Below are 14183 nucleotides of genomic sequence, written 5' to 3'. Positions count from 1 at the left end.
CTTCAGCTGCAGTCACTGTGGCTTTCAGCTGGGAGTGCTTGTTCTGCTTCACTTTCTGCGATTTTCACACGCCCCGGCTCAAACAGAAAAGGAAAGGAACATGCCTGGATAGAATCAGTGCTGGCTCAGCTGAGCTGGTAAGGTCCGGTAGCACGGATGCGCCCCTAAATGTGATCTTTTCATTGCATAGAAATATTTGAATGGAAAATTGTTTCATTGGCAGTACTATTGAAATAAATGATATTAAATAATATTGCGATTATCACTTGTCTACAAACATGTAGTCTCATGCTAGTTTTAACTTGCTGTAGCTGAACCTTTACTTTTTGGGACCTATTTTGTAAAAGACAAAGGGGTCAATTAACTAACGTTTACCACATGCGATATTGTGGTCATGTGACTCATTTTTATATATTATCGCATGCAGTAAATTAAGTCCAATTCATAAAAAAAAAAAAAAAAAAGATTATGCGGTATTTACCGCAAAATGAAAAATGTGCCTGTAAATATCGCTTAAAAAACTCTTAAGTTAAATTCACAAACTCTATCCTCTTGCTGTGGAAGCAAACCACCCCTTCTTCTCTGGTCCTGTGGTGTTCCAAAATTAAAGAAATCATGACAATGGAGGACCTCACCTCCTCTGTCAGAAACCTAGAGGAGAAATTTCTAAAATGTGGTTATGCTCACCTTGACCACCCTATTTGCACCCACTAGTGTCCACATTTTATAGCTGAAAAACATTGGTCACAGTGTGGAAATTGCAGTGGATCTACAATATCAAGTTCTCAACAGTCAGACATTCTACTGGACCTACATGCAACTGTCAACCAGTGTGTGTTGACTACCAGGCCACCCCTTTTTTACATACAGATTTACCATTGACTGTTACCATAGATTTATCTTCATTTTAAATTTTGTATTTTATTTTAATGCATCAACTGTCAACCATTATTATTTCAATGTGTCTTTTATATAAAGAAATTGAAAAAAACTTGGCAAGTATACTGATGTTACTCCAGAAGGCGTGAAAACGCACACACACAAAATTTTAAATACCTTCATGATCACAGTAATCAATGCTGCGTAGATCCCCAATGCAGACTGCATTTTGGTTGACAACACACAGTGTGTCTTTTTATTTATAATTGGTTATCTTGATTTTTTTTTTTTTAACAGTACAAATGAGATAAGGGAAAAATATAAACAAATTCAACTAATTTCTCAAATCACACAAGTACTCCTTGCAAATGCCTCCATGTCAACTTTGTGTATTTTGGTCACTTGCATATGTCCTTCACAGGGACCAGTACAACAAGCAACCTCTGTCTAAAAATGACATATCAGATAAATACAACATTTTTGTAATACAAATTTTTATTACAATGATAACATAAAAACTCTCCATATTTTCCAATAACAGCATATTTGTAAAGGAGATTAAATGCTATTGTATCATTGGTTGGCAACTTGCTTATGAATCAGGAATTTTTTTGCACCTGTGTACTATGTAGAAACTCGCAATTACTATTGTTTTTCCCTGCCAATGAGGAAGATCTTCACTGACACTTATCCCCTCCCACCACCCACATATTTGAACAGACGTACACATAGCCAGTGGAAAAGAAAAATGATTACTCATTCATCCATTCTGCAAAGCTTTCCATTAGAACTGGGCGGGATCTGTCATTTTGGCAATAACAAATAAATTGGTAAGTTGTCAGTGTAATCACTGAAAGGATCACTACTGTCTGATCAACGAAACACATTTTAAACACAATGGGAAAGATGTCATTCTTCTGTATGTGTTTTTTGGCAGCCACTACTCTTCTGAATGCAATTTCTGTTGAACGGTGTATGGAACTACAAAAAGCTTTATCACCAATCACTCGACATGCAAATAAAACTGTAAGTATACTTTTATGAAGGTTAAACAAAATATGACTGATTAGTTGTGTGCAGAAAAATCAGAACTCATTTTAACTTTATGTTCTCTGTTTCTCCAGCACCCACAGTCTTTCCATGTCCCAGTGGATGTCACGGTAAAATTATGTTTTATATTATATTGCAAAATTAATGCATCTGTCTACCTTACTGACACACATATTTTAGTAGTATATATTTCATGTATGTTATTTTTTTTAATTCATTGGACACTTGGATACTTTGATTTGCTAAAGAGTTAGGCTGGGTTCACACTGCCGTACGGAGCGGCTCACAGCAGGGGTCTGGTGCGTCCCTGTTCACCGTTTCAGGTCCGATTTTGGTCCGAATTTTGGGCTGAATTCGTACCTGAAATGGACCAGAAGACGCACACGACTTCTGTGCAATTCACTCCAGAGCCGCTTCGGAGATGTGTGAACCGGCTCCATTTTGAGCCGGTCACAATCTCCTGACATGCGAATTGGATGCGGGGAAACCTGCATCCAAATCGCGATAGTGTGAACCCAGCCTTACAGAATATTCACTTAGCTTTGTAAAGAAGGTGAATTTGGGTTCACACAATCATCTACAAGTGAAAGTGACATGGTTTTTGCTGGCACATGACTGGATAATTGAAATGAACTCTGCATTGTGAATCAGCCTCATAGATGCCACGCTTTGCTATTTCCAGTAAATTGTTCATATGCTGAAAATTCGGAGGATTTGATAGTATTAGATTTTGGGTTCAGTTTTTTCAGGAAATACTGCCTATATAAATGCTAGAAAGTGTGTATGAGTCAGTCAAAACATGTCACCCACAGAGTGTTACAAGTATTCAGATTAAAGCAAGTGAAAGGTCAATGTCCGTCCAAAGACATGGTATACTTCAAAAAAAGATTTCACAATAATAGAAAATGGTATAGATTTGGTTTTGAAACTCAAGAACATTAAGGGGGTATGTAAAGTGGTGATGATTGCAGGAAACCATCAACTAAGTTTAAAATAAGTCTGTTTTACAAAATTTCTTCCCTATCAGATGATGACCTAGAAGTTTAATTAATGCTCTGGTGGGTTTTTTTTTAACCACTAGTTATTAAAAAAATACACAAAGTATTTAATTTTTCAAGTTTTATACCTATGCATCTTTAAAAACTTGACTTAACCAGTCAAAGGTATAATTTAAACTCCAAAAGTTCTGCACCTGTTAAATAGCTCTCACAGTACTACAACACTCAACAGAGAAATGTTCAAACAGATTAGTTGGTAAACTGTGGAAAAAAAGGAGACTACTGGATGCTTTACCTGAAACTGTTGCAGAAATGAATTGTCATTAATCTTTGTTAAAAATTAACTTTTAGGATTTTAGGATTTTTGCCCCATACTACAAATAATAGGTTGCCACCTACCTTTTCTGAGAATAACATAGTTCACTAATTATCCATCCAGATCCAAGCAGAGCAAAAATCTTACACCTCAGGAGAAACCTTGAGTTTAATTAGTGCTTAAAATGATCACCCCCAAACAAAACAGAAATGTGTGTAGTGACTAATCCAGTTTACTAGCAGTACACATGCAATACATGCAACCACAAAAACTAAAGATGAGCAGGCTTTTTTCATCTTTCAAAGTCACAGTGATAATAAACAGTCAAATAGGAAGCAGGAGGCATACACCGACCACAAAGCATGAGACTAAGTAAAGTGGTAAAGTATTTCATTTCATTTCAAGTAAAAGTGCTGAAAAAAGTAATTCAACATGATTCATTATTTTAAAATGATTAGTATATATATATGTGATAGTTTAAGTAACTGAGTTTAATATGCACTGATATGGCTAAGCCCCAATGAAAAAAGTGAATCAGGGCCCTAACAGTAATTATCCTTGTTGCAATGCCACATAGCTTTTATGTGTCATTTTTTAATGAATCAGATATTTGCTGTTTTGAGTGGAAATGTATATCCTGACATACATATTTTCCATCTCAATTACTGTAAATTAATTTCATAAAACAGAACCTGTGGTTTCGGGGAGTGTGTGACCTGATGTATTTTCTTAGCACCCATCTTCCCCTGAGAATATAAAGGAAATTACCCTTGATCTATCAGTATTTGCCTGAAACTATCCTGGACCATTTTTAAAAAGAATTGTTTGAAAAAGACATAATGTTCTGCTTAATGAACACCACTGACAATCAGACATATTTGTTCTTTACTCTTAATCTATTGCACAGGCGTACACAACACTAGAGGTCCAAGATTTCCTACTTCCCCTGCACAGGAAGAGAATTAGAACATTTTTATTACATTCTAAGATTTAAAAGACCCTCAAGATACTGCCCTAAATATCAAATGCAAAATATCCCTTTCAAGAAAGGCTCAAAAACACATGATGTGAATGAGTTGGGAGCTTATCGGTGTAAAAGATAGCCCAATAACTGAGAATAAAAACCTGATTTTAGCTCAAACCTCCTCATATACAATGTATTACAAGAATAGGTTCAACTCACTGTGTCAACTAGAAAAATACTTTATTTTGGTCAAGTAGTGAAAAGATTTTCACTACTTGACCAAAATAAAGTTTTTTCTAGTTGAAACAGTGAGTTGAACCAATTTTTGTAATGCATTGTATATGAGGAGGTTTGAGCTAAAATCCGGTTTTTAGTCTCAGTTATTGAATTAGAAAGTTTTACATACTTTTTATATTACTGTTGAGTTATGTATTATAAGCCTGTTTCCATTCTAGGGCATTCAACCCAATTATCAGTAATTTATACGATAAACCCATTACCCTTTTTGAGCAGGGAGGGAGCATGGGAGGCTTTGAGAAGCTTGGAGTCAAAAATATTGTGTCATTGATATGCAAATATAGTGACAGAACAAAGCGCAACTAAACTTTAAGGTTAAATCAGCTAAATATATTACAGGTGCATTGAAAAAAAAGCAAGGTTCCTTCTCCATAGTATGCTGGCAGGGGAAAGGCTATTCTACTCAGTCTGTGGATGCTTTCTAAAGAAAAAGTAACTCTTTACATCTGGGAAATATTTAGCTGATTTTATCTGATGGTTCCAATGGGGTTTAACTCCAGTGAACCACCTTAATATGTACTGTATGTATGCACAGTTTTACAAGCCAAATATTATGTAATGCAGTTCATACAGTTATGTTATCCAAGTACCTCTCCTAGGCCTGTCAGCAGACTACACTGCAGTTAAGGTACTGTCCGGGGCCAAGTCCTTGTAAAGTCTGAGTGCAGTATAGGGGATTATAGAAGGCTGATATAATATAAAATGTAAAGTATATTAAATTATTTTCAATGGTAACTAACTAAACTTAATTAGATTGTTTTTTATATAGCTGCTTTAGAGTGACAACTTTTTTGTCAATATGGTGTTTTGCTCTCCTTTTGCTTATCATACAGCAAAAGGTTAATTCAGAGGGTTTTGTATCTAGAGCCCTTAAAATAAATATCTATCCTAAAAAACAATTAGCATTTTAGGATTTCACATTGAAAATTACTTTTTACTTTTAATTACTAATTATGACAAAAAACCAACATTCCAAAATAAAAATGTGTCCACGTTTACAAAGTGAAGGTGAGTATGATTAGAAAATGTAATTCTCATGAATGTTGAACCCTTTGTACATCCAACATCTCCATACCTAAAACTGGAAGATACAAAATCTATTTGTGGGTTGGTTGTGGTTAGTAAGTTTTGCTGAAAAATATAAATTACAATTTTTTTGTCTGGTTTCGGGCTTTTTGTTCACTTATGCAGTTTCGCTGCTTTTTCCACATGATGTGAGTAAAACGACCCAAGAATGTAAGAACCATGATGTCACTCACAGTAAATGAAGCTTGTTCCCTTAATTTGTAAGCTCAGCAGTAGCACTGCGCTGGTTCCGTTTGCTCTATAAACTTGAAACAGGAAATGTGTTTTTTCAGCTGAATACACAGGGACATGCATGTGAAATATGACAAACACTGAAAATATAGACTTCACATCTGTACTTTACACAAAGGAGTATAGACACTTTTATAAAATAGTATGTAACCAGAGGGCATGCTGTCAACAAAACTATGATGAGAAATATTGATGCTAAATAATAATACCAATAATGATTAGAATATGTTTCATGTTTTATTTACATTCTAATTTTCATTTTCTAAATGTTTCTTTATCAATCAGTCTAACTCTTGTTGTTTTTTATTTTTCAGCAAAACTGTCTAGATTCAGCATTAATATGCTTCAGAAGCCAGGTTCTCATGTTACAAGAAGCAACTGGGAGAAATGTTGAAGCACAGAGAAAAGTCAGTTTTGAAAGCCTGTTAAAAAAAGTGAAGTTGAATAAATTGGTGGATCAAAAGGTAACGCATCACTGGAACATCATTCTATATATTTACCTACAGTCATGTGTTCGATTGTTTTTACACTGAAAAAAGGCCTTTTTTTTTCTCTATATATATAGAGAGAGAGAGAGATTAATTTAAAGTGCAAAATCTGGTGCAGCTGTGCATGGTAGCCAATCAGCTTCTAACTTCAGCTTATTCAATTACGCTTTAACAATAAAACCTGGAAGCTGATTGGTTTCTATGCAGAGCTGCACCAGATTTTGCACTCTCCAGTTTTAGTAAATCAACTCCAGTGAGAAAAAGATTGTGTAGTTGATTTACTAAAGGAGTAGAGCGTGTTCATTTTCTAAGTGAATTTTACTTTTCAATGTGAATCAGGTAAAAAAGTGAAAATGTGCTTTGCATAGAATACCCAATCAGTTAACCGCTTCAGCCCCGGAAGAATTTACCCCCTTCCTGACCAGAGCATTTTCGTGATTCGGTACTGCGTCACTTTAAAAATGCACTGATTACTGTGTAAATGACACTGGCAGTGAAGGGGTTAACCACTAGGGGGCGGGGAGGGGTTAATCAGTACTAGGGGAGTGTTTTCTAACTGTAGGGGGGTTGGGCTGTGTGTGTGTCACTAGACTGATCACTGCTCCCGATGACAGGGAACTGTGATATGTGACACTTGTCACTAGGCAGAACAGGGAGATGCTGTATACATCAGCATCTCTCCGTTCGTGCTCTCCGTGAGGCGATCGCGGGTATCCCCGCGGTGATCGAGTCCACGGGACCCGCGACCCGACTCACGGAGCTCCCGGCAGGCGGCGCGCACGCAATGGCACGGCAGGGAATTCAAATGGACGTACAGGTACGCCCATTTGCCACGCCGTGCCATTCTGCCGACATACCTCGTCGTGCACCAGTCGGGAACTGGTTAAAAGTAAAATTTAAAAACATTATTTTTGCCTGCTTATGATTGGATGATTGAGGTCAGCTCAACTTTATTCACAAGCAAAGTGAAAATCCACTTTGCAAAGAGAATATTTCTGGCATTCAATCATCCAATCATGTGCAAATAAGAATCCATTTTTTTTCAATTTTTTATGCATGTGATTGGGCATTCTTTGGAAGTTAAATAATGATTTTTTCACCTCATTCAATAAGTGGAAATTCACCTTGAAAGTGAAATTACTCTACACCTTTAGTAAATTAGGGTAATAGTTTCAGAGTTGTGAAATTCTGTTCTGTAACATCAAAATATTAAAACAACTTTTACTATTTGTAACACAATAAAACAATAAGAAAGGCACTGTAAACATAAAATGTGCGTGAATGTACTCCAGAGCTTGCTTTCATTAACGTGGAAAGATTGAACTTTTGATTTTATTTAGAACTGTGGCAGGAAGGACTAATCTTTACCTGTTATACACCTGGTCATGCTATTACAGTGGTGCTTATTTGATATAATTGATATTTACAGCACCTTTCTTATTGTTATATTTTGATACATATTTTGGGTATATCGAATTGAAGGCTGCAGCGACATTGTGCATTGCATTAATATTTTTGGGGTATTTTATGCCTGTAGTGCTGAGTTGGGTGCTTATATTTACTTTTCCTCTATTATGTTTTAGGACTGCACTCCTTGTCGTAATTACAGCACACATACACCAAGCGAATTTTTGGAGAAAATGAATTCCTTACTGCAAAAGGTGAGTTTACAATTACATTGTTGTCAAACATTACTTGCGTTACCTATTACATTTGTATTCCTGTTACACAGTTTAACATTGTATTAATACTTTCTTTATTGTTTTTTGCAGATTATATTCGTCTCTGGAGATAAGTCATGAGAAAGGACTACAAGAACTTCTACATGTTTTCTGAAGCTAAAGTTATCAAGTTAACAGCTCGCCTGCCATTTCCACAATGCTATTCCTTCAAAACCTTTACAGCCCCTTAGTATTTATTCTGTATGTACAAATTCCATCACAGAAACATTCTGCTTTTAGTACTACTGAATGAGGTACTTATCCTGTACCCCACAGGGAAATCAGAATGTTATCAATGTCAATACCCCCTTCAGGTACACATCCCACAGTGGAAGACCTAGGTGTAGAACAGGGAGAATTCTTCCTTGCCTATTGTTACTGCCGTTGAGCTAGTGGTGCTCCTTGTAATATAATCCAGTGGTGACCAATGTAATCAGAAACTTCAGAAAGTCAGACAAGAATGGCTATTCTCAAATCACTGGTTTCTTTACTAAAGGGCTCAGTAGTGAGGATACGCATTGTAGTGGTGGAGTTTGTAGGTATTTGTTTACTTAAGGATGTGAGAATGTATGAACTGACATTTATACTATTTCTCAATGCCAGTTCCTATATTACCCCTCATGCATGCAGTGCTGGGAACAAAACATCCAGTGCCCAGGGCAAAGATGGCAAATTGTGCCCCCTCTTCATTATTTGCAAGCTTATGAGGAGGAGGGGGAGAGAGAGCACAGCCTGCAACTCCTTCCAGATCTCTTCTCACTGCTCACTACTCCTGTCTGCCTTATAGTAGAAGGAACTTGTTGCATCCCCATTCCTACAATACATGCTGCGCACAGGGAAGCCGCCCTTTCTGCCCACCCCTTGTGCCAGCCCTGCATGCATGTCATGGTATGACCAGTCTATAAACCCATCTGTAGTAGTATACTAAAACAGGCAGGACATGTCTATGCCATGAGTTTGGCACCTGGGAAAAATTGTGACCTGTTGTGCCAGGGGTGCTATTTAGTTAACACTGGTATGCAATTGTAGTTCCTTCAGTCTTCCATAGAAATGTCTTAACAATGTTGAAGTGTCATGCTACTACCTGTCTTTACACTTATCAGTTGTAGTGTACCAAAATTAAGCCAAGGCATGTCTATGCCATGCGTTTCACACATGTAGGAAATGTGACATGTTGTTCCAGAGGTGTTGTATAGCTAACTCTGGGTTGCAATGCAGCTCCATAGAGATATCTAGGGAGTCTTGAAGAGTCATGTTGAAATTGACCTCAGTAATGATAGTGTGGGCCACAATACCTGGTGCTTTGTGCATTTATGACCAGCTATAGACCTTATGTTTACATATAGGCAATTCTATAACACTAACATATAAAGAATGTAAGATTTGGACCTAACCTAAATGCTACTATATTCTTAATAAGTACCTTAGTACAATGAATGAGTCAATTCTTGTAACTAAAAGGTAATATATTTTAGCATTTTTGGATTAAACATCTAATACACATTTCAAATTTTCCATAATTACTTACCATTTCTTTAAACTATTTAGATAAATAACAACTATTGCTATTAACTGAAATTAATACCAATCATGTTTTGTATTTTACCAGGCTGTTTGACACAGCCTGTTATACACATACATAAAGAGTATTGTCAGAAATGAGGCGGTCCAAATTTTCAATCATCAATTTCTGACAAATAAATCTATGTATGTACATATATACTTTCCAGCATCTGGCAATACATTTTTCCATTTTTATTGGAAACAAAGATTTATTTATGTTTCTTTAAGTATATTTATAATATTTAATCTAAGTTATTTATATAAAATGTAATTTAATTGAATTTTTTTACATCAATGCTTCTTCTTGCTTACTTTGTAACTGTTGTATGAATTGTCATTGTTCTCAATGTATTCATTAAAAACAAGCAAATGCTCTTGATTTCTAAAATTGATTTCCAAATAACTTGTTTGAAAGTTTAAGTTGTATGACAACCTCACACAACACCATACTGTATAAGATTTTTGAGCTGATTTACTAAAGAAGTTGAAAACCTTTACTCAAATTGTGTGAATATTAATTTCAATCATTCAATGATATATGTAAATCAATCATCTAAAATTATAGAATTATGGCATTCATCCATGATGACTTTTTGAAACTTGCAAGTACCTGTGTTGTGATTGTCATTCTGTGGTTTCATGTTGTAAAGAACTTACCAAGAACAAATAAGCAGGGGAAGAACCAAAAACTGCTACCTTGCATACTTGATACAGGTCAACTTGCTGAAGGGTGATGACAAGGCATGAGGCTGACAGCACTGAAAGTTGCAAAGTTTTCCACAGAAAAACAATGGAAACCATCATGTTTTTATTAACACAGGTTCCGTTAAAAAAATACTCACTGCCTCCCAGAAACTACACAAGTCACAAAGAATCATGGGATGTGTAGATTCAGGAAACGACACCAGCAGCCTGGAGTCTTGGTGTTACAAGAGGCTTTGGTGTGAACCAATGACATTACAGGGATTTGAAAAGTTGTTTTATGGCAATAGAGGCAAAAATGATCAAAAATAACAGTTTGAGTGTGGTAGCAGCATTAAGCGACAACATACACGGGGGAGGTAAGTAAATCCTGGTGTTGAGCTTTATATATTCACACCAGTAACATGACTTGTCATCTTTAGAAAAAGATGTTTAATTCCTAAACAGAAAGTACACATGTGCAATCACAGAGAACAGCCCTGAGATATTTTCCTTGGCATCTCATTGGTGCTGGGTATTTGGTCATCTTGATTGGCCAGCGCAGGCAGTTACAAGCAGGTATGTTTGTTTTGTTGTAGAAGAGACACATTCTCCTGTGTCAAAAAAAAAAAAAAAAAAGAAGAGACACATTGGGGGTTATTTACGAAAGGCAAATCCACTTTGCACTGCAAGTGCACTTGGAAGCGCAGTCGCTCTAAATCTAAGGGGTTGATCTGAAATGAGTGGAAGCTCTGCTGATTTTAACATCCAATCATGTGCAAGCTAAAATGCTGTTTTTTATTTTCCTTGCATGTCCCTCTTGGATCTACAGCGACTTTACTTCCAAGTGCACTTGCAGTGTAAAGTGGATTTTCCTTTAGTAAATAACCCCCAGTTTGTCTATTCTGAAATAAATAGTCTACCTGCTCACAATGTTTTATTTTGTCACTTTAGTTCCGCATTCATGGCCACAGCATCACTGAACAAAAGAAAGCCACTTCACTTTGTGGTTACTGATTGCAGCAAGTGGAAGGAACATTATATTATGTGCAAGTGATAGCTCTATTACAATTCCCAGGATATGCTGTGCTTGGATCACATCTATACACAATATTTCATGAGCATTAATGTATCATGTGACTTTACTAGTAGTAGGCTGACCTTTTTAAATGCTTATAGCAAAATTAGCCATTTTGTTAAATTTTTTATTTTCAACATTTTTACACAGGAGTGAGGCAATCAGGTATAAAAAGAATGTACAGCAGTTATCAAAGAAGAAAGACAGATTGATACAATACCAAAAGTCATAGCGGGACAGGCACATGGAACAGCAACAGTTGCATTAGGCTAGCCATACATGGATTGAAATTTGGCAGGTAACCGGTCGAATTTCGATCCAGTTATGGGCAGGCTATATGTACCCAACAATCAGCCTGTCCGATTTTTCTACATGCGATTACTTGCCTCCAGCTATCAATTAATAAGATATTTCTAACACACATCATAGACATACTAGAATTACACCCAAAAAACACATTCTATTACTCCTTCTGAGTATATCAACAACACATGTGTGAGACTCTTTCACTTTTTGAACTGATTATAAAATGGACTTTGTATCTTGTGTATTACGCAAATCAACCAATTGCATAAAAACTAATGTACTATATTGCTTGCCTCTATATAAGTGGTGAGGTAATATAGCTTAGTGTGTAGCATCTCCTATAACAGTCCTTGTTACTATAAGCCAAGCAAGCCTAGCCTACTGGTACATAGCTGCCCTCATGATTTACATATTTACTGACCAGAAAGTACAGGGGGCCGAAGAAAGGAAGGACAATGTGGTTCCAGGAATGTAGTTGTCTGCAGAGGATGGCTGGGACTAGTGTCTCACAGGAGCATAGTCCGTTTGACATGCAGATGGGTCAGTTCAGGCTGCAGGCATAGACATGGTCAGCAAACAGGCTTGAAAAAAGGATTGGTCCAGACAACAGGCAGAAACATGGTCATTAAACAGGCCAGGGTCAGTACAAGCTGCAGGCAGAGGTCACATTGCACTGGTCTAGTGGTGATCAGGAACATTGTTGCTGGCTACACTGGTCTAATGAACCTGGGGACTAGTGTGGCAACAATCAGGAACAATGCTGCTGACTTACACTTGTCTGGTAAAACTGGGACTGGTGTGGGAACAATCAGGGACACCATATTGCCGTTATAGTGTGTGATTTTAGGTTACCAGAGTGTAGTCCCTGGTTTATGCCTAAGTGCTTTCCTAATCAGGGACACCATTGCTAGCTTACACTGATGTGATAACCCTGCGACTATGACTGATGTAGCAGTGATCAGGGACAAAAAGATCAGTGTGGCTGTGAACAGGGACACTGTTACTGATATGGCAGTGATCAGGGACAATATGACTGGTGTGGCAGTGATCAGGGATACTGTAACTGGTGTGATGGTGATGTTTTTATTGAGATTTACAAAAAATACAACTAGTACAAATTGATACAAGTGTTAAAATAGTAAACAGAATAGGACCAGTCCCCATATGTGTAAGAAAAAATACATTAAGTTTTAAAGTTCCCTTCCACAGGCGGTGGTCTCAGCGGGGAGCATTGATAGCTTCAAGAAACTATTAGATAATCACCTGAATGACCGCAATATACAGGGATATGTAATGTAATACTGACACAAAATCACACACATAGGTTGGACTTGATGGACTTGTGTCTTTTTTCAACCTCACCTACTATGTAACTATGTAACTATATAAAGTTACATGCTGGTAACAAATACAACAAATGCAATACAAAGAGCCCAGGCAGGTGGAGTAGACAGGGAGCATTCAATAAAAGGTCACCTCGGAGTCCCAACTGACCCCGCACCATCGTCAACATGGGTGCGACAGGGCAGAGGTGGACAGACCAAGGTAGCTCTCGGGGAATCATCCTGCAGGCATATTTACACCCGCCTGAGACATATGAAATGTATACATTGTATAAACAATATTGAGTTGACCCACGAGTTGACCCACTCATCATGGGAAATGATCGAAAGGAAATAGAGGAAAAGAGGGAACAAAAACAACCTATGTTGGGGGAAACTAAGAAACAGATAGGGAAAGTCAGGGAATTGGTGCATCTGTGATGTGCAGCTGTTCAAACTGTGCTTGGGCGCTGTACCGTAAGGGCTTTTAATCTGTACAGAAATAATACAGCCAACCTGACCATATGTCTTTGAACTTATCTTGTTGGTCCATATGAACCCATCTTTCAGCCTCCATAGTTGTATCAACCTCCCTCTTCCAATCTAGCAGGGTTGGGCACTTAGATTGTTTCCAAAACCTAGGTATTAGTGATTTGGCCGCATTCAGCACATGTGGATTAACACTTTTTTTTTTATAAAGTTTGATGGAGCAATGAACCCCATGAAAAAAAAAACGCATACGAGAAAATTCTATGGGTCTAATGCCCCATACACACGATCAGAAATTCCGTCAGAAAAAACTTGGATGGTTTTTCCGACAGAATTGCGCTCAAGCTTGCCTTGCATGCACACGGTCACACAAGAGTTCTCTGAACTTTCGACCATCAAGAACGCGGTGATGTACAACACTACGATGAGCCGAGAAAATGAAGTTCAATGCTTCCGAGCATGCGTCGAATTGTTTCCGAGCATGCGTGATTTTTTGCGTGTCCGAATTGTATACAGACGAACGCATTTTCGGATAGGAACTTTTTACGACCGAAAAATAGAGGCTCCTGCTCTCAATCTTTTGCTGGCTGGAATTCTGCCAGCAAAAGTCCGATGGAGCATACACACGGTTGGAATTTCTGACCAAAAGCTTACATTCTACTTTTGCTGGCAGAATTTCTGTTCGTGTGTATGGGGCATTAGAGTAATTCATCT

At 37.4% G+C, this 14183-nt stretch overlaps 1 protein-coding gene across 2 annotated transcripts; it reads left to right on the top strand.

Annotated features, from left to right (window-relative positions):
• Positions 1–1576: 1576 nt before the first annotated feature.
• IL21 (interleukin 21) lies at positions 1577–10043 on the top strand. 2 transcript variants are annotated; one of them, XM_073610870.1, is made up of 6 exons: positions 1577–1709; positions 1817–1905; positions 2004–2039; positions 6136–6285; positions 7893–7970; positions 8082–10043. In XM_073610870.1, the coding sequence occupies exons 2-6, from the start codon at positions 1855–1857 to the stop codon at positions 8109–8111; spliced, it is 345 nt and encodes a 114-aa protein (XP_073466971.1). In that variant the 5' UTR covers positions 1577–1709; positions 1817–1854; the 3' UTR covers positions 8112–10043. The 2 variants fall into 2 exon arrangements, with proteins under 2 accessions (XP_073466971.1, XP_073466946.1); XM_073610845.1 differs by lacking the exon at positions 1577–1709 and having other exon boundaries at positions 1738–1905.
• Positions 10044–14183: the final 4140 nt, after the last annotated feature.

Source organism: Aquarana catesbeiana, linkage group LG01 (genome assembly GCF_042186555.1).
Source record: "Aquarana catesbeiana isolate 2022-GZ linkage group LG01, ASM4218655v1, whole genome shotgun sequence".
Lineage (NCBI taxonomy): Eukaryota > Metazoa > Chordata > Amphibia > Anura > Ranidae > Aquarana > Aquarana catesbeiana.
Note: the sequence above shows the minus strand (reverse complement) of the source record. Positions and strands in the feature narration are given on the sequence as shown.